Below are 23,780 nucleotides of genomic sequence, written 5' to 3'. Positions count from 1 at the left end.
CTTTCGGCACAGCACATAGATTCAATTAGATATCGCCATTTTTTTCTCCTTCCCCTGCAGGAAATGAAGCCACAGAGGAGCTGTTCCAGATGACCTTCCTGGAGTGAAGATGTCCTCCTTAGACCCCCTGCCTCCCGCCACGCCTCCCTCTCAGAAACCCACTCGCATTATCAAGCCACGTCCGCCCACCAGGCCGCGTCCTTACCTGCCCCCCAGGCCGGACTCCGCCAAGCTGCTCCGGGTTCCCACCCCTCCTTTGCCGCTGGAGAAGGACGGGCGCTCTCCGGCCACCGAACACCCGGGCGGCACCGCTCAGCCCTTGCACAAGCTGCAGAAATCTGGCGCCGTTCGCAAGATCGTGGTCCACTTCGATCAAACGAGTCCGCCGGAGAAAGAGGAAGCGGGGAAAAGTGTCCGATCGCCGCCTTCCAGCTGCCAGCAAGATGAGAACAAGGAAGAAAAAGCCATTGGAGAAAAAGAGATCCTGGATCGATTGGGTAAGAAGGCCAGCTTCGACTAGGGTTCAAGAAAGTAGAGTTTGCTATGATCCTTTGGATGGCGCCATGCATCCTAGTAGATTCCTTCTAGATCAGGCTCAAAGTCATCCAGCTGGCTTTCACGCCTAACGTTCTTAGGCTGCCCCAAAAAGTACGAAGCAGAATCCTGGTCCCGAGAAAACCCCTTTTATTAAACGAATGTGAATTCCTCTCATTCACATTCAGCAAGGCCTGGCAAACAGTATTTCAAAAGAATATTTATGACTACAGACCTTATCTATCTTGGAAAGCTGCCATGTAAATATTTTCCAAACCCAGTGCTGTGCAAGGAAAGACTTGGCACAGAGTTTTTGAGATTCACGGACAGATCTTCACACTCCTGAAACGAATCTAATGACCAAACGAACAAATTGCTTCCTGCAAAAGCCCACTCCCCTTTTGCTCCTCTTTTATTTCCTATGAGAGGGGACATTCACTGTCCACCTGTGGCTTTATTCCCAAGTCTACTCTGATTTCTGAGTTGTTCTTTTCTCCTGGCAGCTCTGCACATGCGCACACTGGGAACAGGCTCCAGGTGTTCCTCTGCTGGTGGGCCACAACACCTAAGGCAGGATTAGAATTCAGAACTCTCCACACTCCTAGTCCAGCACTGTCAAACAGGCTTGCTTGGCAGATCCTGGACATCCTTGAATCCAAAGTCCAGCTTCGAGCAGATTAGATTTCAATGCTGTGCTCTTGCAATCCTAAAAAATTGTAAGTCACTAGGTAGAGAAAAATCACATACCGTATTTTCCGGAGTATAAGCGCTCCAGAGTATAAGATACCTTAGTTTTTGGGGAGGAAAATAGGGGGGCGGGATTCTGCCTCTACCTACCAGGTATTCATCTGGCAAATGTCCTTAGCCTCGTCAGCTTCAGGATATTAGTTTGCTGGTTGGGAGCGCGTGGAGGCGGCGATCGGCGGTAATGTGCTTTGGCGATTCCAAATAAGTGTGAGCCGCGCAATCATCAAAAACTATTTTTTAAAGATTTTTAAAGCATTTTCAAAATCTGGCTGGTTGACTTTGGACCAATCACCACGAGGCTGGGAGTTCTAGTCCTGCCTTAAGTATGAAAGTTGGCTGGGCAACCTTAGGTCTATCCCCAGGAGTTTGTGAGTTCTAGTCCCGCTCTAGGCACAAAAGCCGGCTGGGTAACTATGAGCTAAGCCAAGTCTTTGTCTTAGCCCAGGGGTTGGCAACCTGCAGCTCTGGAGCCACATGTGGCACTTTCATCCCACTGCTGTGGCTCCCTTTGGCCGGTCGGCTCCACAATTGATAGGGCTTTCAGTTACGACAGGTAAAGGAAAAAGGATGCCGTGCTAGGAGGAGACTCTATGGTGAGGAAACTGGACTTCTGGTTGGTCCAGAATTGAATGGGAGGCTTCCGGGTAGGACCTTTGTGGCTCTTTGTTTAAGGTTGCCGACCCCTGCCTTAGCCCAAGCAACCTCACAGGGTTGTTGTTATAGGGAAATTAGGAATTGTAAAAGCAGTTAAAGTGGGGTATAAATAAACAAATAAAACAAATAACAATTCTCTCTCTTCCTCTGCTTCCTCACAGATCTTTGCAAGGAAACCAAGCCATCTGTATTATCGGAGGTGGAGCAAAACGGGGTGGATTTTCCCACGTCCTGTCCGTCCGGCTGCCCCTGCCTTTGCCATCAACAGAACCCGGGCATGGTTTTGGTTTGGGTCCCCGCAACATCCCAGCTGCAGGAGATGGAGAACGGGCTGGCTTCGGACCTCTCATCCTCTGCCGACGAAGGGGGAGCCTCTTTCCAAAAATCCCTGGGAATCGGTGCCTCGCCTGCCCAGCCTTCCTCCATCGCAGCGGGCAGGGTCCCGAAATCTCGCCGCTTGTCCCGAAGCAAAAAGCCCCTTGACTCCCCGCCGTCCACCAACGGGCACCCCGAAGGGGGTGTCGTGCTGACCAGCTACCGTTCCACAGCCGAGCCCCTTCCCTTACGCTGCCCGCCGTTGATGCCCAAGCCGCCCCGTCGCAACAAAGGAGGTGGCTCCGTCTCTCTGGATGGCGAGCTCCTACCCCCGGCCATCCCACCCAAAGCCCCCATGAAACCTCCTCGCAACTCCTTGGGGTCCTCGGCTCGCCGGAGTTCCCTCCAATACCCGCTGGAGATGAATCAGCTTCCTGGCCGTGTCTCTCCTTTTGGTGTCGGGGAAGGCTTTCTCATGCTGCCTCCCCCCACTCAGCCACCCCCACCTCCCCCAACTTCCCAGACCCCTCCGCCTCTCCCCATTTCTCAGGCTCGCCCCCAGATGTGCACAGCACCCCCTCCGCCCTCCCAGCCCCCTCCCCTGCTGCCTCAGGGTCTCCCTCCTCCGCCAACTCAGCCGCCTCCACCTCTGGAAGGTTCACCTCTGGATGACAGCCCTTGTCAAGGTACCATTTGAATCCTCTTGGGGTAAAACTTCTTTAAGGTGTATGGACTTCAACTCCCAGAATTCCCCCAGCCGGTTTTGCTGGCTGTGGGATTCTGGGAGTTGAAGTCTACACATCTTAATATCATTGAAACAGAAACTTTGTTTTAGCTGGCTTAGAATTCTGGGAATTGAAGTCCATCCATGTTAATGTGGTTGAAATTGAGAAATGTTGTGGTAGCTAATTGTAGAATTCTGGGAACTGAAGTCCATCCATCTTAATATGGTTGAAATTGAGAAACGTTGGTGTAGCTAATTGTGGGATTCTGGGAATTGAAGTCCATCCATGTTAATATGGTTGAAATTGAGAAATGTTGGGGTAGCTAATTGTGGGATTCTGGGAATTGAAGTCCATCCATGTTAATATGGTTGAAATTGAGAAACGTTGTGGTAGCTAGTTATGGAATTCTGGGAACTGAAGTCCATCCATGTTAATATGGTTGAAATTGAGAAACGTTGGGGTAGCTAATTGTGGGATTCTGGGAACTGAAGTCCATCCATGTTAATATGGTTGAAATTGAGAAACGTTGGGGTAGCTAATTGTGGGATTCTGGGAACTGAAGTTCATCCATGTTCATATGGTTGAAATTGAGAAACGTTGGGGTAGTTAATTGTGGAATTCTGGGAACTGAAGTCCATCCATGTTCATATGGTTGAAATTGAGAAACGTTGTGGTAGCTGGTTGTGGAATTCTGGGAGTTGAAGTCCACACAGCTTAACGTAGTTGAAACAGAAACTTTGTGGTTGCTGGCTTGGAATTCTGGGAGTTGAAGTCCACACTTCTTAACGTAGTTGAAACTGAGAAGTTTTGTGGTAATTGATTGTAGAATTCTGGAAGTTGAAGTCTACACATCTTAACATAGTTGAAAGTGAATAGTGAATTTGTGGTGAAAGGGCAGGGAAGAGGGATGTTGTGTGGTCACCCACTTTCACGTTTTTCTTAGCTAAGGGGCTATTCAGAGGGGCTGGATTCCAAAACCAGAGGGGGCATTTTTGGCTGGGGGGGGCAAGGAGCACCAGAGGCCATTCAATTCAAAAAGTACAAAGTTTGAAATGTCTTTTTTTTTTTTTTTCAAATGCAGCAGCTCAGTTTTGCTGCTTGGAACGCTTTCCCGTTTCCCCAAATATTTCTCCCTCAGCAGCCTGTTGTGGACTAGAAACTGGGCAACCGAAAATAAAATGTGTTTTGACTCAAAACATTTGTTACAGGGCAAAGGTCTTGTTTTCTAGACCTTCAGGAAAGTTTCACTATCTCTGATCCGATTGGAGAGGGATATCTATCTGTTCCCTCTCTTACTGATAATGGGGCTTGGCTCATTTACTTTGAGTTGCACATAGTCCTCCACTTACGATCATCTTGGAGCCTGCCTCTTATGGTCGCAAGTCCAGTTTTCAGCAAAAAAAAAACAACATTGTAAAATGGCTGTCAATGCAAGCCAGTTGTCGAACACCCAAACTACATTGTTGTGGCCCGATAGCGGCCAGTGGATCTGGCAGCAGATTCAGACAGAGAGGAGGTTGGGGAGGAACATGGGCCGGTCTTGGAGTCTGGGGAAGGATCTGATGAGGGCTCTGCATCAGAGACAGAGAAGGAGCCAGGGCCGTATGCCAGTTATCAGCTACCTTCGCAGTCAGACATCAATGAGGCAGAAGAACAGCTGGAGCCTGTTCCCAGTGTGCGCATGCGCAGAGTTGCCAGACCAAAGGAACATCTAAGGAACAAGGGTCGACTTGAGAGTAAGGCCACAGGTGGACGATGAATGGCCCCTCCCAGAGGAAATAAAAGAGGAGCAAAAGGGGAGTGGAGTTTGCAGGAGACAATTAGTCCATTCCTGTATTCTTGCCAAGTATTTTGGCGTCTGAAAGATATCGGCCTGGCTGCTCTCCAAGCCTGATAAAAGTCGGCAATTGTGAACCATCTTGAAAGACTGTGGGAGAGGAAAGACTTTGCTGGATTGGAATTCACTGTAATTTAAATAAAAGGGGTTTATCGGGACGGGGACTCAGCTTCGTGCTACTGGAGAAGCCTAGGTCAGAACATACATGTCCATGCTGGGGACAGGGGGCAACCATTGGAACTTCAGAAATGGGTCATAAGCATCCCTGGGGAAGTGCATGGTAAATTCCAAGGGTTGCTACACAATCGGTTGTAAGTTTAAGACCACCCGTGTTTGATTCACACTCCAGAAGTGTTACACTGTAGCTCCCATCCTCTCAATCCAAACCGAAAACAGGGCCAGATGCTTTATGTGTTACAGGAGTGCCGAAGTCTTCCCCAGTGTCCATAATCTGTGCTTGTCTGTATTATAAACTTAAATGTCCTTTTCTGTTAACCCGTTCCTGGTGATTCACTGAGTCTACAAACTTTTCCCTCTCCAGGTGGCTGTGAAAATGAAGAGAGCAGTTTCAGCGAGTCGGAAACGGACAAATCAGACAACAGGTGTGTGTTCCTTCCCTGACCTTCCTTTTTTTAAAAAAAGTTTTTATTTTTAATTTTCAAAACAAACACAACACATAAAATCTTCCTTTTTTTACATACTGTAGAAAGTGTGTCAGTTGGTTACAAAAGACTTTCGTGCATCTCTTCCACAATCATCAAGCATAATTCATATTAACTCAAGTACTTTAACTCAGATATTTATACATGTTACCGTCATCATACCTCCATTTTCATTTGACTATAATTGTTTAAACGTCCTTCATCATAAAATATACCAAGATTTAATACATAACCACATACTGGCATTTCATTTACTATTTCTAAAATCCTCCAATGACACTAAATCCTTATGTCCTATTCTAGCTAAACATCCATAATATTTAATAACAAAGTTTCCTATCCTTCTTTCCAAATCACTGCTTACAATTTACATCTCATTTCCTTATATTGTACCCATACACACACATATATATATATACACACATACATACATACATACATACATACATATTTAAAGTCACAACCCCTGGTATGCCCAAATATGGGAGGAGGTTCACTGCTTCCATTCTCTGTCCATCGGCTCGTCATAAGAGACCATCCAGACAGAAAACCAATATTTTTACTGTTGCCTTTGTTACATTTGTGTTGTGACGTGGGGAAGATGAGAAAGATAAGGAGGAGTGGATTGTAGAGAGAGGAGTCTCTCCTTCCTCTTCAAGAGGAACTGATGTAATTATTATTTAATACCATATGATAGGGCTACGTATAGTATACATGTGAGTGTGTGTTATGAAAATGAAAAGGGAAATAAAAATATTCATTTTTTTTAAAAAAGGAATAAAAAGACTTAACTGAATCTAACTTAATTCTTTATTATTATTATTATTAATAATAATAATGATAATAATAATAATAATGATAATAATAATAATAATGATAATAATAATAATAATATAATGTATATAATCTGAAAGGGTTTCTAATCTTCCTTTCCTGGGTACCATTCAATATTCATATCCAGTCATTACTTATCATAACACTACATATTGTATACATTATTATCATTATCAATTATTTATTTAACTATATCTATTATCCCTAAATTTCACTAGGTTTAGCTAGTTTCCTTCCCTGACCTTTCTAAGGGAGAAATTTACCTGGGCGTGCAAACCAGGTGTCAATTTAGCCATTGAAGAGCATTACATAGGTAGTCCTTGACTTACGACCATTCTGTTCGAAGTTAGAACCGCACCAGGGGTGGTATTCACTTACTTTCCCTACAGGTTCACAAATGTGAGCATACGCACTCGGCCTTCCACGCATGCGCTTTGGCTTGAAAACGTGCCTATATGGGATGGCATAGAGCCCGGGTGGGGGCACCCGCCTCCCGATTTCCACTACCGTAAACCGGTCCGAACCGGCTGAATACCACCTCCGAATGCACCGAAGGAAGTGATGTAACCGTCGCATTTACGACTGTTAACAGCATTCCCATGGTCACGTGATCAAAATTCAGACTCTTGGCAACTGACTCATATTTATGACAATTGCAGTGTCCTGGGGTCGTTGTGTCCTTTTGACAAGCCATGTCAAGGGAGAGGCCAGACTCACTTAACAGCCGCGTTACTAATATAGCAACTGCACTGATTCACTTAACAACTGTGGCAAGAAAGATTGTAAAATGGAAGAAAACTCAGTGAATAACTATCTCAGTTAGCAACATAAACTTTGGGGCTCAATTATGGTCCTATTACTGTATTGTATCTTGATAGTGTCTGGTGCTCATTATCAACGATCAAAGGGTTTATTGCTTCTGAACAAGGAGGAAAATGGTGTAAAAGCTGATTTTAGCTAGTGCTCCCATGCCATTTGTTCAACAATTTGGCTGGCTGCAGTTGTGAGAAGTTGCTGCACATTGCTCCATATATATTACTAAAACTCTCATGTCTAATTGTCTGTAACCTTCAGTTGGGCAAATCAGGGTATCCTAGGGCAATACTTTTTCAATCAGTGTACCTCAAATGGTCTAATTTACAGAATGCAACCACAACGCTCTCTACATGGGGCTGCCCTTGAAGAGCACCTGGAAGCTTCAACTGCTCCAGAATGCGGCTGCGCGGGTTGTCATGGGGGCACCTAGGTGCTCCCATGTTACACCCCTTTTAGGCGGCCTGCACTGGTTGCCAGTTGTCTTCCGGGTGCGATTCAAGGTACTAATTATGACCTTTAAAGCGCTCCGTGGCTTAGGCCCAGGGTACCTGCGAGACCACCTACTGCCACCGGTAGCCTCCCATCGTCCAGTGCGATCCCACAGAGTTGGCCTCCTCAGGGTGCCGTCGGCCAGACAGTGTTGGCTAGTGACCCCCAGGGGGAGAGCCTTCTCTGTGGGAGCGCCTTCCCTCTGGAATGAGCTGCCCCCAGAGCCTTGTATAATCCCCAACCTCCGGTCCTTCTGACACGCCCTAAAAAGTTGGCTTTTCTAGCAAGCCAGCCTGGCCTGAACAAAACAAAATAAATTATTGATCACTGTTAATTTTAATTTGAAATTTTTTTAAAAAAATGTATTGTCAATTTTAATTGGGTTTGGGATATTCCATTTAATTTTTTTTTAACTTTTATGTTATGTGTTTCTTTTAATTGTTGTACGCCGCCCTGAGTCCTTGGGAGAAGGGCGGCATATAAATCTAATAAATCTCAATCTCTCAATCTCACAATCTGGGATACATGACTCCTGTGAGATTGAAATGTGGCAAAATTGTGGCCATTTCAGTGCTGCCTCAATCAGCCATGGTGAAGTGATCATCATTTCCATTGCTCCCTGGCAGCTTCCTTTAAAGGAAAGTCAATGGGGAAGCCAGCTGGAAATTGGAAGTCATTCCCGCTGCCTTTCTGCCTGCCCACGGTCTTTCTGTCATTCTCACCCATGACTCCTGCGGGATTGAAATTTGGCAAAGACATGGCTGCTTCAGTGCTACCACGCCACCACACTGCTGTGCTAGCCATGGTGACGTGATTGTTAATTTCCCCCACTCCCTGCCAGATTTCTGCAAGGAAAGTCCATGGGGAAGCCAGCAGGAAGTCAGAAGTCAGTCTCACTGCTCTTTTGGCTGCTTGTGGTCAGTCTTGTTTCTCTGTTTTAGTAAGGAAATATCTTTGAAATGACCCAATGAGGCGTGGGTTGCTTACTTTTAGCAAAATCCTGAGCTTCTTAGAATGGGTAGGCCAAGCCTACCAGCCCATTTCTCCCACAGGAAGTGCCACTGTTCAGCATGCTCGATCATGTCTTCGGCTTCCTGAAATATAATCTGTCAGTTATTCATTGTATTCTTCTTAAATAACTGATTTATACAGACTGAGAGAAAGTTATATTTTTAAAAAAGAGGTTTCCAAAAGTCTTCAAGAATATGGATTTTGATTATTGTTTGTTTGACACAAGAATGGGGGATTAGATATTTAATTAATTATTTGAAAAGGATTTCCATTAGAGAAAGAATATTCTTTAATCATTGCTGTCAAACAAGACATACGAATTGAGTACCGTATTTTTTGGAGTATAAGACGCTCCGAAGTATAAGACACACCTAGCTTTTGGGGAGGAAAACAAGAAAAAAAATCTGCTTCTGCCTCCCAGCAATTTGCCTCCTTGCAGCAAACAGCAAACAGCAAACAGCCAGTTTCAGTTTCACCACAGACTGATTAGCACAAACAGCTGATTGTTGGTTGGATTGGCCTCCTGACGATAAGCTGTTTTAGGCTGCAGGGATTGCGATAGTCTATTGCCACCTCCCCCTGTACCATTTTCAGCCTCCGCATTCCCCATTTTCGGTGTCCGTGCACCCCTTTTTCTACCCATTCCTGGCGGCAGTAATTTTGGCGCAGATGCCAAAAATGGGATACGGAGGCAGAAAATGGGGTGCATGGAGGCAGGAGTAGGCAATGGCAATCCCTGCAGCCTGAAACAGTTCATTGTCAGGAGGCCGATCCAACCGACAATCAGCTGTTTGTGCTAATCAGGCTGTGAAGCTGAAACTGAAACAGGCTGTTTGCTGCAAGGAGGCAAATTGCTGGGAGGCAGAGGCCAAAGGGCTGGTGGGTGGTGGGGCTACATTTAGTGTATAAGACGCACCCACATTTTCAACCTATTTTAGGGGGGGGGGAAAGGTGCCTCCTATACTCCAAAAAATATGGTAGTTATGAAGAAAGTACCGTATTTATCGGCGTATAACACGCAGTTTTAAAACTAAAATTGCAAGCTTAAACCCTGCCTGCGTGTTATACGCCGATACTGCGTGTTATACGCCGGGTCCCAAACTGCCTGCTCCAGCTGATTCACCGGCGCCCATGATACTCATAGAAGTGCAGCATCCATTTCATGGCAGCGTCGGCGGCTCTCCAGCTACCCTGCCTGATATAACCCCTACCTTGCAGCAGTGGCGGCAGCTCTCCAGCCACCTGCTGTTCGCTTTAACCCCATCATTGAACAAGCGGCGGCTGGAGAGCCGCCCGCTGCCTGATTTAACCCCATCCTAGCAGCAGCGGCTCGCAGCGGCCAGAGAGCCGCCCGCTGCCTGTATTTTTTCTCCATCATTGCGGGTGCTTACCTTCCCGCCCGCCTGCTCTCTGGTCCCAAGTGTACGCGCCGGCATTCTCCCAATCAGCTGTGAGTCCGCAGCCGCCCGCGCTGCTGTTTTAAAGGCTGCTCCTCAGGACCCTCCGAGGCCACCGTACTTCTGACGAGTGACGTCCCTGACGTTACGCTGAGGACGTTACTCGTCAGCGCAATTAAAGAGTAACCTGAGTCTGCTAGCGACACAGGCCAGGTACTGTGGTGAAAACAAAAACATATAGAAATAGGGGTTTATGTGGGGGGGGCTTGTTATGTGGCACAGGGGGAAAGAGTATGTGATATGGGGGGTGGGGTTATATGGTACAGGTGGTATCAGGACTATGTGGTACAGGGGGATTAGGTTGTACAGGTGGATCTGGGGGGGGGATTAGGTGGTACAGGGGGATCAGAGGGGGGAAAATGATGTGACAGAAGAGGGTGGGGAAGTAATTCATGTTCTAATGTTATAAATTTTAATCCAACATTAAGTTCCGAGCTTCCAAGTCATTTATTTTTAATGAAAAAAAATTTTACTCAAATTTTTGTGTTAAAATGGGGGATGCGTGTTATACGCCGGTGCGTGTTATACGCCGATAAATACGGTAATTTGATGAGAAAGGAAAATCCAGAGACGGAATAGAACCTCTTTTCCTGAACTTGTGGTTTTTCGAACATCTCTATTTCTGAATTCTGGGTTGATGGGTTTTTCTAAACCATTAGCAACAACAAAAAAATCTTCCCAGTGACATCAAAATTAAAAATTTGGGGGGAAAACCAAGAGGTTTATCCTATATTCAAGGTTCTCCATTTGATGCTAGATAAAAAAAGATATTTTTGTTTCTCCAACATTGCTCCAAATGTGGCATCCAGGGGTGGGCTGTGAACCCATAGCTAACATTATGGGCAGTTCAGAGAACCTCCAAATCACACCCCACCCCTCCCAGAAGTCTCTACGCGGCCCATTTTGGATTTGAGGTAAGGGCAGGGCCTGCACAGAGGCTCGGGGAGGGGGGGGAACGGGCCCATTTTCGGCCTCTGGAGCTTGGGGGAAGCCTCTTCCAGAGGCTGAAAGCAAGCCTCCGAAGCCAGGGCAAGGCGAAAATGCCCCCCCCCACTGTGGTGCAGGAGGCTGACTAGGCCATGCCCACCATGGCCATGCACAACCAGACAGAGAACCCGTTGCTGAAATTTTTGAAGCCCTCCCCTGGTTAACAAATCTTCATCGCTTCCCTTGGGTCATTCAGGGACTTTGCGATGTCTCTGAGACCAGCAAGGCTTTGTCTTCCTGTTCACCATCTCTACGGGACGGTTTACGTCCAACTAGACCGTCCAGTGGCAAAAGTGTCAACGGCGGTCTCGGACTGACGAGACCGCATGTTGTATTGTCGCGACATTGGCTCCTCCCCTCCATTGCTGAAATTTTTGAAACCCTCCCTTGGTTAATACATCTTTTTAGCAAATCAACAACTGCAGATTTGTTGTGTTCATAGGATTGCTTATCATTGGCTTTTTCTGCTTTGCTCCTATATCACAGGCATTCTTCGGTGCTATCTTCCAAGAGTCCGGACTGGGGGCTTTGCCTGCAGGATGGTAAGTGGACAGCACTTTTTTTAAAAAATTAAATTGAGAGCAAAGACAAACCCAGGAAAAGTGACTCGGTTAAAGACACGGAACAGCCCTTGACTCAATGTCTTTTCCTTCTTCTCAAATCCCACGTGAAATTCTCTCCCATATCCCAAAGCGGTGTTTCTCCTACTTTTAAGGTCAATCAGAACAGAGCTGGGAGGGTCCTTGGAGGTCTTCTAGTCCAACCCCCTGCTCAAGCAGGAGACCCTGTACAGTTTCAGACAGCTGCCCTTCCTAACTTTAAAAACTCCAGTGATGAAGCACCCACAATTTCTGGAGGCAACTTCTGTTCCACTGGTTATTTGTCCTCACTGTTAGGAATTTTTTCCTCAATTCCAGGCTGCTTCTCTCCTTGATTAGTTTCCACCTGTTGTTTCTTGTCTTGCCTTCTGGTGCTTTCAACTCTGGGAGTTGAAGTCCGCAAATCTTAAAAGTTGACGACGTTGAGAAACGCTGCCCTGGAGGCATAGTTCACTGCTGAAGTGGTTTAAAAGCCTGATTAGGGCGCCTGCCTCATTGCTAAATCCTTGTGCTACCATTCCCTGGTAGTTACTCATCCAGATTTCCTTCTTTAGGTTTTCAAAGTTCACTTACACAGATTCTAGGTGTGCTGGAGACATTCCTAGGAACTTACTATTCCAGTGTTTCTCGACCTCAGTCATTTTAACCTGCGTGGACTTCAACCCCCCCAGAATTCCACAATCAGTCACCACAAAGTTTCACAGTTTCAACTACTTTAAGATGTATGAACTTCAACTCCCAGAATTCCAAGCCAGCTACCACAAAGTTTCTGTTTCAACTCTGTTAAGATGTGTGGATTTCAATTCCCAGAATTCCACAATCAATCATCACAAAGTTTCTCAGTTTCAACTACGTTGAGATGTATGAACTTCAACTCCCAGAATTCCAAGCCAGCTACCACAAAGTTTCTGTTTCAACTCTCTTAAGATGCGTGGACTTCAACTCCCAGAATTCCACAACCAGCAAAACTGGCTGGGGGAATTCTGGGAGTTAAAGTCCACACATCTTAAAATGGCTGAGGTCGAGAAACACTGCACTATGCCCTTTACTTCACACAACTTAAAATAGATTTTCAGATACACTTATAATATTTAACAGGAAACTGACAGCTTTCTGAGAACTCCAGGGCAAAACCTGGATGATTGCAACCTTGAAGGATTTTTTTTTTTAAATGACATGTAGATAGTCTTCCACTTATAACCATTCGTTATTCAGTTCAAAGTTACAACAGCACTGAAGAAAGTGACCTATTTTTCACACAACCTTTGCTGCATCCTCATGTGATCAAAACGCGATCAAAATTTGGATGCTTGGCAACAGGTTCATATTTGTGACGGTTGTAAGTTCCAGGGTCAAGTGATCCCCTCTTGTGACCTTCTGACAAGCAAAGTCAATGAGGAAGCCAGATTCACTGAACAACTGTGTCGCTAATTTAGCAACTACAGCAGAGGTGGGATTCATTTACTGTTACTGCTGGTTTGCCCAGCACTGGAAATATGAGCGCTTCAGTGATGGGTTGCAGGCGGTACACCCCGGTACGGGCGTACAGGTTCCTGTTGGGAGCACCGGGTACCATTCCGGTACAGTGTTGCGGAGGGCCCACCCACCTGCCTGCCCTCCTTACCTGTATTTGAGCTCTTCGGCGCTTCTGCACGACGCTCCGCCGAGAAGCTAGAGCATCACGGAGGCGTCGCAGGAGCTAAGGATGCATGCGCGCGCTGCACACATTCATGTAGAGGAGGCCAGGCCTTGTTGCACCGTAGTAGTTGCACCAGGATCCGGAACCCACCACTGGCGTGCATGCATGCTTCGCTCGTTCGTGCGCCATCAGCATATGCATGCGGCATTACAAAACACAGCAATTAGCTCACATACGCCATCTGCACATGCGTGCGGCATCATAAAACACGGCAAATAGCTCTCTAGTTCACGCTGTCTATACATGCATGCGACATCAAAAACACAGTAATATAGGATGGGATTGCACATGGGCGAGTGGACTGGCCCACCTGCAGGTTGCCACTATCGGTTCGCCTAAACCGATCAAAACTGTCTGAATACCACCTCTGAACTACCGTGATTCAATTAACAGTTGGGTCAAGGAAAGCCGTAGACTGGTTCAAAACTCACTTCACAACTCTCCGTCAGGCCTGTAGCCATCTTTTCTTTTGGATCTTTGGCCTGCCACTTTTTCTATTATTCTACTATGTATTTTCTATTGTGGGAAAATGAGAGGGAGGATTGTAAGGAGTTGCGTACTTTGTAGCCACAACAAAATTCTTTCTAGAAAGCCAAGGTCATCCTTTGTCTCTGCATCTCTGCACCTGACCGGAGCTGGATGGGTGGAACTGCCAGCATGGCAGTGGAAGATTGGACCATGTGATGGGCTTGTGGGTGTGGGGGCAAGATCTTGAACTTTCAAGTGGGTGGGGAAAACCGGGAAGCTTTCAGATTCGGGTTTTCCCAGATGTGCCAACATGTCTCTCTTATTAAATTGGAACTTTGGTGAAAGCAATGCCTTGGACTCTGATTTAATTCTGGATGCCATTTGTAACACTGACACTCTCCTCCTTAGCAAAAGAAATTTAGGGCTCAATTGCAGTTGTAAGTCGAGGACAATCGTTCATTTGGTGATGGCCCGTTATTCCCCCACCGAGGTTCATTGTGTTGTGTCTTTCTCTGCCTTCTGTTGTCTCGCAGAGCCTTTGTATCAAACCTATCGCCAGGCCGTCATCTCCAAGGAGATCAAGCGGCAAACGGTGCCACGGAACAGCAGTTTCAGCAGCTCGGACTACAGAGCCCCTTCTCCTGGGGAAGGGTCAACGGGACCCCAGGGCCCCGTCCCTCATAGCACCCTTTGGCAGGAGCTGCCAGCTGTGCGAGAAAGTGGCGTTTTGGAAAACATCAGCCCAGAAGAGAGGAAAATGCAAGAGGTGAGTTTAACAGGACTTAGGTAAGGAAGGCGTTTCCCACCAGGCAGAATTAAAGGTGTCCGAAACTGGCATCAGGGCCATTCCATCTCAAGTGGTCTGCTTTCAGAAAATTGCCCAACAGGTTTGATGTGGGTAAAGGAATGGATAACATTAAGAAATTCTAGATTATTGACTGTAGAAAGAAATGATTTGCTGTTAGGATGACACGCTTTCCTATGGTACAAGGCAACTAAAACACAGGGGGTATTTAATGATTAACAAGATTTGGGACAGCATAGAAGATTTTATTCTTGGCTGTTCAGTCAAATTCCCCAAAGCTGCAATAATTATAGGGGGGGGGGACTTAAACGCTAGGATGGGTCCAAATGATCAAGCATTATATAAGCAGTTTAAGATTCACTATGATGAAAATGTAACAGATGAATCTTTGCATGCCAGACAATCTAAAGCTAATTGGGCAGGCTTATGTGTAAGACAAATGACTGAACGTTTGGATCTTTGTATCCTTAACGGGTCCCCATGGGGCGACTTCCCAGCAGAATATACTTATTGGGGAGTAGGAAGAAAATCCACAGTTGACTACTGGATAATATCATATGACCTCCTGAAGTTCTTACAGAAGATTGAGGTAGACTCACGACTGGAAAGTCATAATACAATACTCCTTACTCTCACATTGCACCAGAATTCTTTAAGGGCAGGCACAGCCTACCTACCCAGGTTAGAGACTCAAAATACCCAGGTAAAAATTAAATGGAAGAAGAAAAACGCTAAGGAAGTTACCAAATGGATGTTAGCCCCTGAAACCATAGAGTTACGCACATCTCTTTTAAGAAATAACTGTGGGGGGATCTTACCTAGAAGGGCTTGTATCCTTAATTTTAAATTTGAATTCGGTTCTCAGTAACAGATGACTAGCTCACCCTAACAAAATGCTAGTTTCAAAAAACAAAAAATTGTTTGATAGAGATTGCGTTCAACTAAAAAAGATATATAATGAGGAATACAAGAAAAGTAAAAGTGCCCCTCCGAGGAGCACACTTACTACTTAAAGCAGCTGAAAGACATTACAAACATGAGGCTTTGTTATTAAATTGGGAGAAGATTAAATGGCAGCACTACTTAAAAATTCCAGCCTGGTTATCAACTATTGAAGCTTTTTCCCTATCCAATAACATACAAAAAGGAACAAACAGTTAGATATAGTGAAATATTGAATGCAGAGGGTGAACTTAAATCTATGCAAGAACTGGAACAGCAAGGTAATAAAGATGAACTGGTTTTCATATGTGCAAATACATTCTAGATATGATAAAGATTTCAAAAACGGAAGGTTTCCGTGATAAAAAGACTGTGTTAGATAAAATTTTGATAGGTACTGATGAAAAGGTGATTAAAAAACTGTACGGATGCTTATTAGAGGTTAAGTCAGAAGAAGAACAAGTGAAAGAATCTATGATTGTTTGGGGGGAAAATTTGGAACATGGGATAGACTTAGAGAATTGGCAGAAATTGGGGTCTCAAAATTATAAAATGACCATGTCAACAGCATATAAAGAAAATTTGTATAAGATGTTTTACAGGTGGCACCTATCCCCAACGAGAATAGCAAGAATGTTCGAGAATAAATCGTCCATCACGGATTTTGATGAAATGTGGTGTGAATATGCACAATACGAACATTGGTAAAGTGTTACAGAGTTTCCAGAAGGTGGTTTGAAAATGCCCCATTTTTGGCGTTTTTACAAAAACTGTCAACTTTACACTCAATTTGCGAACTTTGGGAAAGCAGTAGCAGAATGAAATTTTATATTCGTAAACCTTGTGTTGCTAAGTTATTGCGCACAAAGTTTCACGTGTCTCATACCTTTACTTCCAGAGAAATAATAAAGGCAAACTTTAATCTTTTTTCATTTCATTTCATTTATTAAATTTAAGGACTCTGGGCGGCTTACAACGAAAGAAGAAAAAAAGAAAAGCAAAATAAGAAAATAGTTTAAAATTCACAACACACATACGTTCTAATCGGGGCTGGACCTTAACACTAAGGTCAACAGCCCCAGGCCTGCCGGAACAGCCAGGTTTTAACGGCTTTCCTGAAGGCCATGAGAGTGGGTAAGGTCCGGACCTCTGGGGGTAGCTGATTCCACAGGGTTGGAGCAGCCACAGAGAAGGCTCTCCTCCGGGGGCCCGCCAGCCGACACTGTCCGGCTGACGGTATCCGAAGGAGGCCCACCCTGTGGGATCTTATCGGCCGTTGGGAGGTGTGTGGCAGTAGGCGGTCTCGCATGAAATGAAATGAAATAATCTTTTTTCGAGCTGCAGTCATTTTTGGCCAACTTTGGTCCAACTTATCTAGATGGAGATCGCTCATGAGAATGTTTTTTATTATTTTCTTTAATGTACCCTGTTTCCCCTTAAAATAAGATCTCCCCGGATAATAAGCCCAATCGGGCTTTTGAGCGCATGCGCTAAAATAAGATCTCCCCTGAAAGGAAGCCCTCCATCCCTGCCATTTCCTCTGGTCACTTGCCACGCAAACAAAATGAAGTGAAGAGGCGAGACCGGAGGGGAGGGGAGGGAGAGGGGAACATGCCCCATGCACCCCACAAGTCGTTACCTAACAGCCACTCCCGCAACTCTAGCCACCGTGCCCCTTTTGTCACGCTAATGGCCGCCACAAAAAGAGCAGCAGGTCCAGTGACGCGCAACACAGCAGCAGCCATGAGGTGACCACACTCACTGCCTCCTGCACCTCAAAAATAGTAAGATCACGCCGAAAACAAGTCCAAGTGCTTATTTTGGGCGTCAAGCGAAAATAAGACCCTGTCACAGGGATGTGTAGTCAGGGGAGGCAGGGCCTCACCACTGTCATCCTGAAAAGAAAAGAAAATGTAAAAGGAAAAAGGCTGAGGTAGCTGCTGCCAGAGTCACAGTGGATGACTCTGCTTAGTGCTTAACTGTTTAAAAAAGCCTCTAAAAAAAGTGCCCTCTACAGGAGGAGGCGAGAGAACCACGTGCCTCCTTTAGTCTATCTTTATAATCACTTGAGGAGAGTTAAGCAAGGGTTAAAAGGCGAAAAATTCCTTATGCAAAGGAGGCACGTGGTTCTCTCGCCTACTCCTGCAGAGGGCACTTTTTTTAAAGGCTTTTTTTAAACACTTAAGCAGAGTCACCCATTGGGGCACGTTCCGCTGCCTCGCTCCCCGCCGCTGTCCCTGACAGAGGCGTCTCATATCTATGGCGGACATAAACGCGAGACGCCTCTGTCGGGAACAGCCGCGGGAACGCTGCTTCTAGCCACCGCCACGCTCTTGCCTCACCAACTGTAAACCTCGCCGCATGTCACTGCCCTGTCTTATTTTCGGGGGAAACACGGTGGCACAAGAAGTTGTGCAAGATGGGCAATTTTGTTTCTCTCAACATAATATTGCCGGAGATATTATGTCTCAAAGTTGTTGAAATCTCAGTCGAAGGCTACAGTATGGGGTCAAACAAATGACTATATCTCCTCAAGTATTGCATCTGCAAACACAACATTTTGCCAATGTTCATTGGGGACGGGTGTGCAAGTTCACACCAAATTTCATCAAAATCCGTGATGGTCGAGCAGGGAGAACCACTAGACATGGAAATGACCCTTCAGAAGTTTTCCTGGCCGTCGGAACAATTCATCGGTGGGACAATTTCTTTCCAGATGTCCTGGGTGCTCCAACACTGGAGGTTTTTTAAAGAAGAGATTGGACAACCATTTGTCAGAAACGGCGTGGGGTTTCGTGCCTGTGCAGGGGGTTGGACTAGAAGACCTCCAAGGTCCTTTCCACCTCTGTTATTCTGCTTTGAGAACGATCAGAACATGCAAAGTTTTATTGAACACCCTAAGGAGTTGTGTTGGCGGGGTTCTCCCCCCCCCACCTAGAAAATGAGATCATTTTAAGTTGAGAGCCATCTTTATTTGCAGCTTGGGACTGGGTGTTTCACGCGTGAATTATGACCCAAGCTATATCAACAGATTAATATTATTTTTCCAACTGATGTGGCACTAGGGAGACAGAATATCCTAATGTTGGATGAATTTTGTGCTGATATGTGTGTACGAACTTTCCGTGTGTATGTTAGTGGATTCTGACACACACACACACACACACGATAACACAAGACATAATTGTAAATTGTGTTAGCGATGGAATAAAGCAAAATATGAGCCATTCCCAAGCACAGATATGTCCCTGGCGACTTTTTTTTTTTTTTTTTACCTCTGCTGTATCTTCATGATGCAGAATACATCTTGTTCCAGCTGTTGCCAGCATTGTGTTGTCTCCTTTAGGCAGCCAACAGGTTGTTGCAAGGTTCCCCTGGGTGAAATCTGACTCATCAACTACAGGTAGTTCTTGACTCACAATCGGTTGTTTAACAACCCATTGGAGCTACAGTGGCCTCAGAAAGAAGTGCGTTTTATGCCGTGCAAAACACTCCTAACTGTCGGAAAACGTTGCGCTGCTCTCTTTTCCCCGTGATCACAAAACCACATGTTGGATTCTTGCCAATCGACTCACATGTTTAACAGATTTAACAGAGTTGGAAGGGACCTTGTAGGTCATATAGTCCAACACCCCCCCCCACACACACACACCTAAGCGGGGAACCCTACACCATTTCTGACAGATGGCAGTCCAGTCTCTTCTTGGAAGCCTCCAGTGATGAAGCTCACACATTTGCAACCAGTTGCAGCATCCAGTATCAATGGTTTTTGTCAGTTTTCGGCAAAAGATGCCCATTTGGGAGAGTGAATTCGCTTAATGACCACATGATCGGCTTAACAACTGCTTTTAAAAATTGGCGGGGGGGGAATCAGGTCTGGTCATGTGGATGTCTTCACTTAAGAGCCGAGGTGGCGCAGTGGTTAAATGCAGCACTGCAGGCTACTTCAGCTGACTGCAGTTCTGCAGTTCGGCTGTTCAAATCTCACCGGCTCAGGGTTGACTCAGCCTTCCATCCTTCCGAGGTGGGTAAAATGAGGACCCGGATTGTTGTTGGGGGCAATATGCTGACTCTGTAAACCGCTTAGAGAGGGCTGAAAGCCCTATGAAGCGGTATATAAGTCTAACTGCTATTGCTATTATGACCAGAACAACTTAACAACCACAATTCTGCTCCCAGTTGTGATCATAAGTGAAGGCCTTTCAGAGTTTGTTGCATAAATTCAAATCCAGAAGTACAGACAGATAACTGATGCAGCTGGATTCATTAACTTCTTTATATACATAAGAATAGATGAATAAATGTACAATACCAACAGGTGGTTCTTCCCAGTAATCACAAGGCAGGAGAGTTACAGGCAAACACAAGCAGTTAGATTCATTTCAGCAGACCAGAAAGACTGCTAGTTTACTTCACAGAGCAGCAGACTGCTTTCTTCTTACGTTTCTGTTTCAATTCTCTGCACAGACTCAGTTCTGTTTAAGTTCCCATTGGCTGGCTTAGTTGCTATGCATATTCATTGGCTGACCTTGCTCCCATGTCTCTCCCAGTCATGAATATTTTAACAAGGCCTGCTTGTATTGTATTGCAAATAGCAGATCACCATTCTTAAACGATGGACTCTAAGCCTCACTCTGTCCATTGATCTGGTAAAGATTCCCGTGGCCTATTCTTTAAGATATATAAGATAAAGTTGGGAGAACATATATTGGGTGGTAGAAAAATGGAATCCAGTAAACCTAAAAATATTTTTGGAAAAAAGACAGAGGATTGGGTGGAGTGGCAGCAAAAAATAGCGGAGATGGAGATAATGATTGGGTTGAAAATGAAAGCTGTAGATGAGGACCCATGGGAGGCAAGTTAAAAAGAGAGGAAGTGAAACTTCCAAAAGGGTGAGAGATGATGGATAGAAAAAGATCTTTCTAACAAGATTGGCGGTACTGAGAATTAGAATAGAGTAAGAAATTAGAAACAGGGGGGGAACATTGTTATACATATTTTTGCATAACACATTTATGGTGAATGTAAGAGGTTACTCATTGTGTCTTCTTTGTGGGTCTGGGCCTCTGGGTTCAGAGTCTCTTTGAGGTGGTGACCTCTGAAGCTTCCTACCTACGCTCGCTTGCCCTTCTGATCGAGCACTTCATGGAGTCTCGGGAGCTGGCTGGCACCATCCTTCTGCGCGAGCACCGGATTCTCTTCTCCAACATACGCAAAGTCCAGGAAGTGAGCGAAAGGTCAGGTTTTTTCCCTTTCTTCCCATCTTTCATCCAATCTTCATTGCTCTGGATCATTCTCCAGAATGAATGAAGGCAGCCAATTGTGAAATCCTCAATTTGCTACTGATCACCTTGAAGGGAGGGACGCTAAGACGCTGAGCTTGTCGATCAGAAAGGTCAGCAGTTCGGCGGTTTGAATCCCTAGCGCCGTGTAACAGAGTGAGCTCCTGTTACTTATCCCAGCTTCTGCCAACCTAGCAGTTCGAAAGCATGTAAAACTGTAAGTAGAAAAATAGGAACCACCTTTGGTGGGAAGGTAACAGCGTTCTGTGCGCCTTAGGCGTTTAGTCATGCCGGCCACATGACCACGGAGACGTCTTCCGACAGCGCTGGCTCTTTGGCTTTGAAACGGAGATGAGCACTGTCCCCTAGAGTCGGGAACGACTAGCACATATGTGCGAGGGGTGATGGTCATTATGAAGGATGACATGATAGCAGTATTCCAGTATTTGAGGGGCTACTATAAATAAGGGAGGTGTCAACTTATTTTCCACAGCATCAAAGCAGAAGGACGAGAAACAATGGATGGAAACTAATCAAAGAGAGGTGCTTTTTCAGGAGGCACCTAGACTTCCTTCATTTTTCTTTTGAAGACGTTTCGCTTCTCATCCAAGAAGGGAATCTCTACAGACTTTTCCCTATACAATTTGGGATGAGCACCCTTGGAATGGGGTGGGAGTAGGAATGGATTTTCAGAGGGGAAAAATAATTGCAGACGATAGGAACCAGGAGCACTTCTTAGGTGACCCTGAGGACACAGATAAACCTCACAACCCTCTAAAACAGGGGTGTCAAACTCAAACCCAGGGGTCGGATCTGGCCCGCAAGGAACTTAGATCTGACCCACAGGGCCATCTTGGAAACAGCAAAGGACTGGTTCACAGCACTTCTGCCAGTGAAAACAGTCTCCCGAGCTTCGTTTTCCGCTGCCACAGCGACCATTTTCACTGGCAATAGGTTGCAAGAGGCTGTGGTGCAGTGGTGGGTTTCAAAAATTGTTCGAACCTACTCTGTGGGTGTGGCCTCCTTTGTGGGAGTGGCTTGCCGCCCATGTGACCGGATGGGAGTGGCTTGCCGCCCATGTGACCGGATATGAAGATGCCGATGACTCTTGTCAGAACCACCTTAAATTACCTCACACACAGCACTGGCATGCATCAGAATATGATGTACACTTGTTTTTTAAAAGGCATCTTTGGTTTGCGTTAAAACAACTTCAACACACGCAATGTTCTGATTGCACCACAAACGCAGTAGTCATCCTTACCTTTCACAGAGGCACTGAGTTTTATAAATATGAGCATGATAGTGTAGAATAATCATATCCAAGGGCCAGTGGTGGGTTTAAAAAAAAATTGGGACCTCTTCTGTAGGTGTGGCCTGCTTTCCGGGTCCACTGGTGGAACCTCTTCTAACTGGTTCGGTAGATTTGACGAAGCGGTTCTACCGAATAGGTGCAAACTGGTAGGAACCCACCTCTGCTGTGGCAGCCGAAAACGGAGCTCAGGAGCCCGTTCTCTCTGGCAGAGCACTCGGGTCGCGACAGGCACTCCCAACACGAGTGACATCAAGCTGGCCACGCCTCCCTGGCCTCCCTGAGGTCAAACATAACCCTGATGTGGCCCTCAATAAAATCAAGGTTGACACCCCTGCTTGAAAAGGATGCAAATGACCAACTGTCTGCAAGGAATATCTATCCTTCCATTTCCCACTATCCTGTCAGAACTGAAGCAGCTTCTTGAATGGGAAGCGAAAGGCCTTCGAAAGGGAAAAAAAACAAGAAAGTCCAGTTGCCTCCTGAAAAAAAGCACCTTTGGGGCAACCATGCCCTGGATGACTGAGATTCTCGATAGACTTTTGATTAAAGAGAGAAGCAACCTGGAATTAAGGCGAACCTGCCTAAAAGCGAGGTTAACTAACCAGTGGTACAGTTAACCTTCAGACGTGGTGCTCCAACCCTGGAGGGTTTTAAGAAGAGACTGGACAACTGCCGTATTTTTCGGAATATAAGACGCACCGGAGTATAAGATGCAGCAAGGTTTTGAAAAGGAAAATTAAAAAAAAAAGTTTTTGCACTCTGCAAACCTCCCCAAAACGGCCCATTTTTCACAAAAACGGGCCTATTTTTTTTTTAAAAAAAGGCATGAATAGCCCCTAGAAGGCTTGTAGAGTGCTCCTGCGGGTTTGGGGGGCAAAAATGAGCAAAGAAATGGCCCGTTTTTCACAAAAACGGCCCCGTTTTTTGTTTAAACAAAGGGCACGGATAGTCTTTAGGAAGCTTATAAAGTGCTGCGGGGGCTGGAGGGAGGTGAAAAAAGAGGCCGTTTTTTGCTCATTTCTGCCCTCCCCAGCCCGCAGGCGATCTCTGAAAGCCTTCTAAAAGTTATGCATGGCCATTTTGGTGAAGGGGAGGGCCTTTGGGAGGCCAAACATGCAGTATTCAGTGTATAAGATGCACCCAAGTTTTCAGCTTTTTTTTTAATGAAAATTTTGAAAAACAAACTTTTACAAATATTTACTTTTAAGAACATTTTGCATAATCCACCATATTTTTATCCAAAATGCATTAACCTTTTTACAAGTCCACCATATATGAAAGTAAGTAGCATCAGCACAATCACATCTCCAGCATTTAGGTTGTAAGTTCGGATACATAGAGGCCAGTTTTTTAAGGATCTAAATGCCATCTATAAAACATCTTATAAAAGTTTTCTCTCAAATTTTGGGCTTGTGTAAATTTTACATTTCTTACCCAAATCTTTTCCCATGTACCCAACATTATTGGTTCTTCAAAATTTTGAGCCCGCTTTATCATACAGTCTTTAACTAATTCTGTTTCTGAATCCATTTCTATTAATGCATTATATAGTCTCTTTATATGCATTGGACTTTGATCTCTAATTTGTTTTAGTAAATTATC

The 23,780-nt window shown here is 45.4% G+C and overlaps 1 protein-coding gene across 1 annotated transcript in view; it reads left to right on the top strand.

The window, feature by feature from the left end:
* Positions 1–23,780, top strand: part of ARHGEF15 (Rho guanine nucleotide exchange factor 15) — a 100,601-nt gene that overhangs the window by 55,981 nt on the left and 20,840 nt on the right. Inside the window, exons 2-7 of the mRNA XM_032234482.1 lie at positions 61–497; positions 2,097–2,936; positions 5,354–5,414; positions 11,555–11,610; positions 14,368–14,600; positions 20,658–20,818. Coding sequence (XP_032090373.1) covers positions 110–497; positions 2,097–2,936; positions 5,354–5,414; positions 11,555–11,610; positions 14,368–14,600; positions 20,658–20,818 — 1,739 coding nt within the window. The 5' untranslated portion in view covers positions 61–109. The remainder of the gene's footprint in view (positions 1–60; positions 498–2,096; positions 2,937–5,353; positions 5,415–11,554; positions 11,611–14,367; positions 14,601–20,657; positions 20,819–23,780) is intronic.

The sequence above is a fragment of the Thamnophis elegans genome, chromosome Z (genome assembly GCF_009769535.1).
Source record: "Thamnophis elegans isolate rThaEle1 chromosome Z, rThaEle1.pri, whole genome shotgun sequence".
NCBI lineage: Eukaryota > Metazoa > Chordata > Lepidosauria > Squamata > Colubridae > Thamnophis > Thamnophis elegans.
Note: the sequence above shows the minus strand (reverse complement) of the source record. Positions and strands in the feature narration are given on the sequence as shown.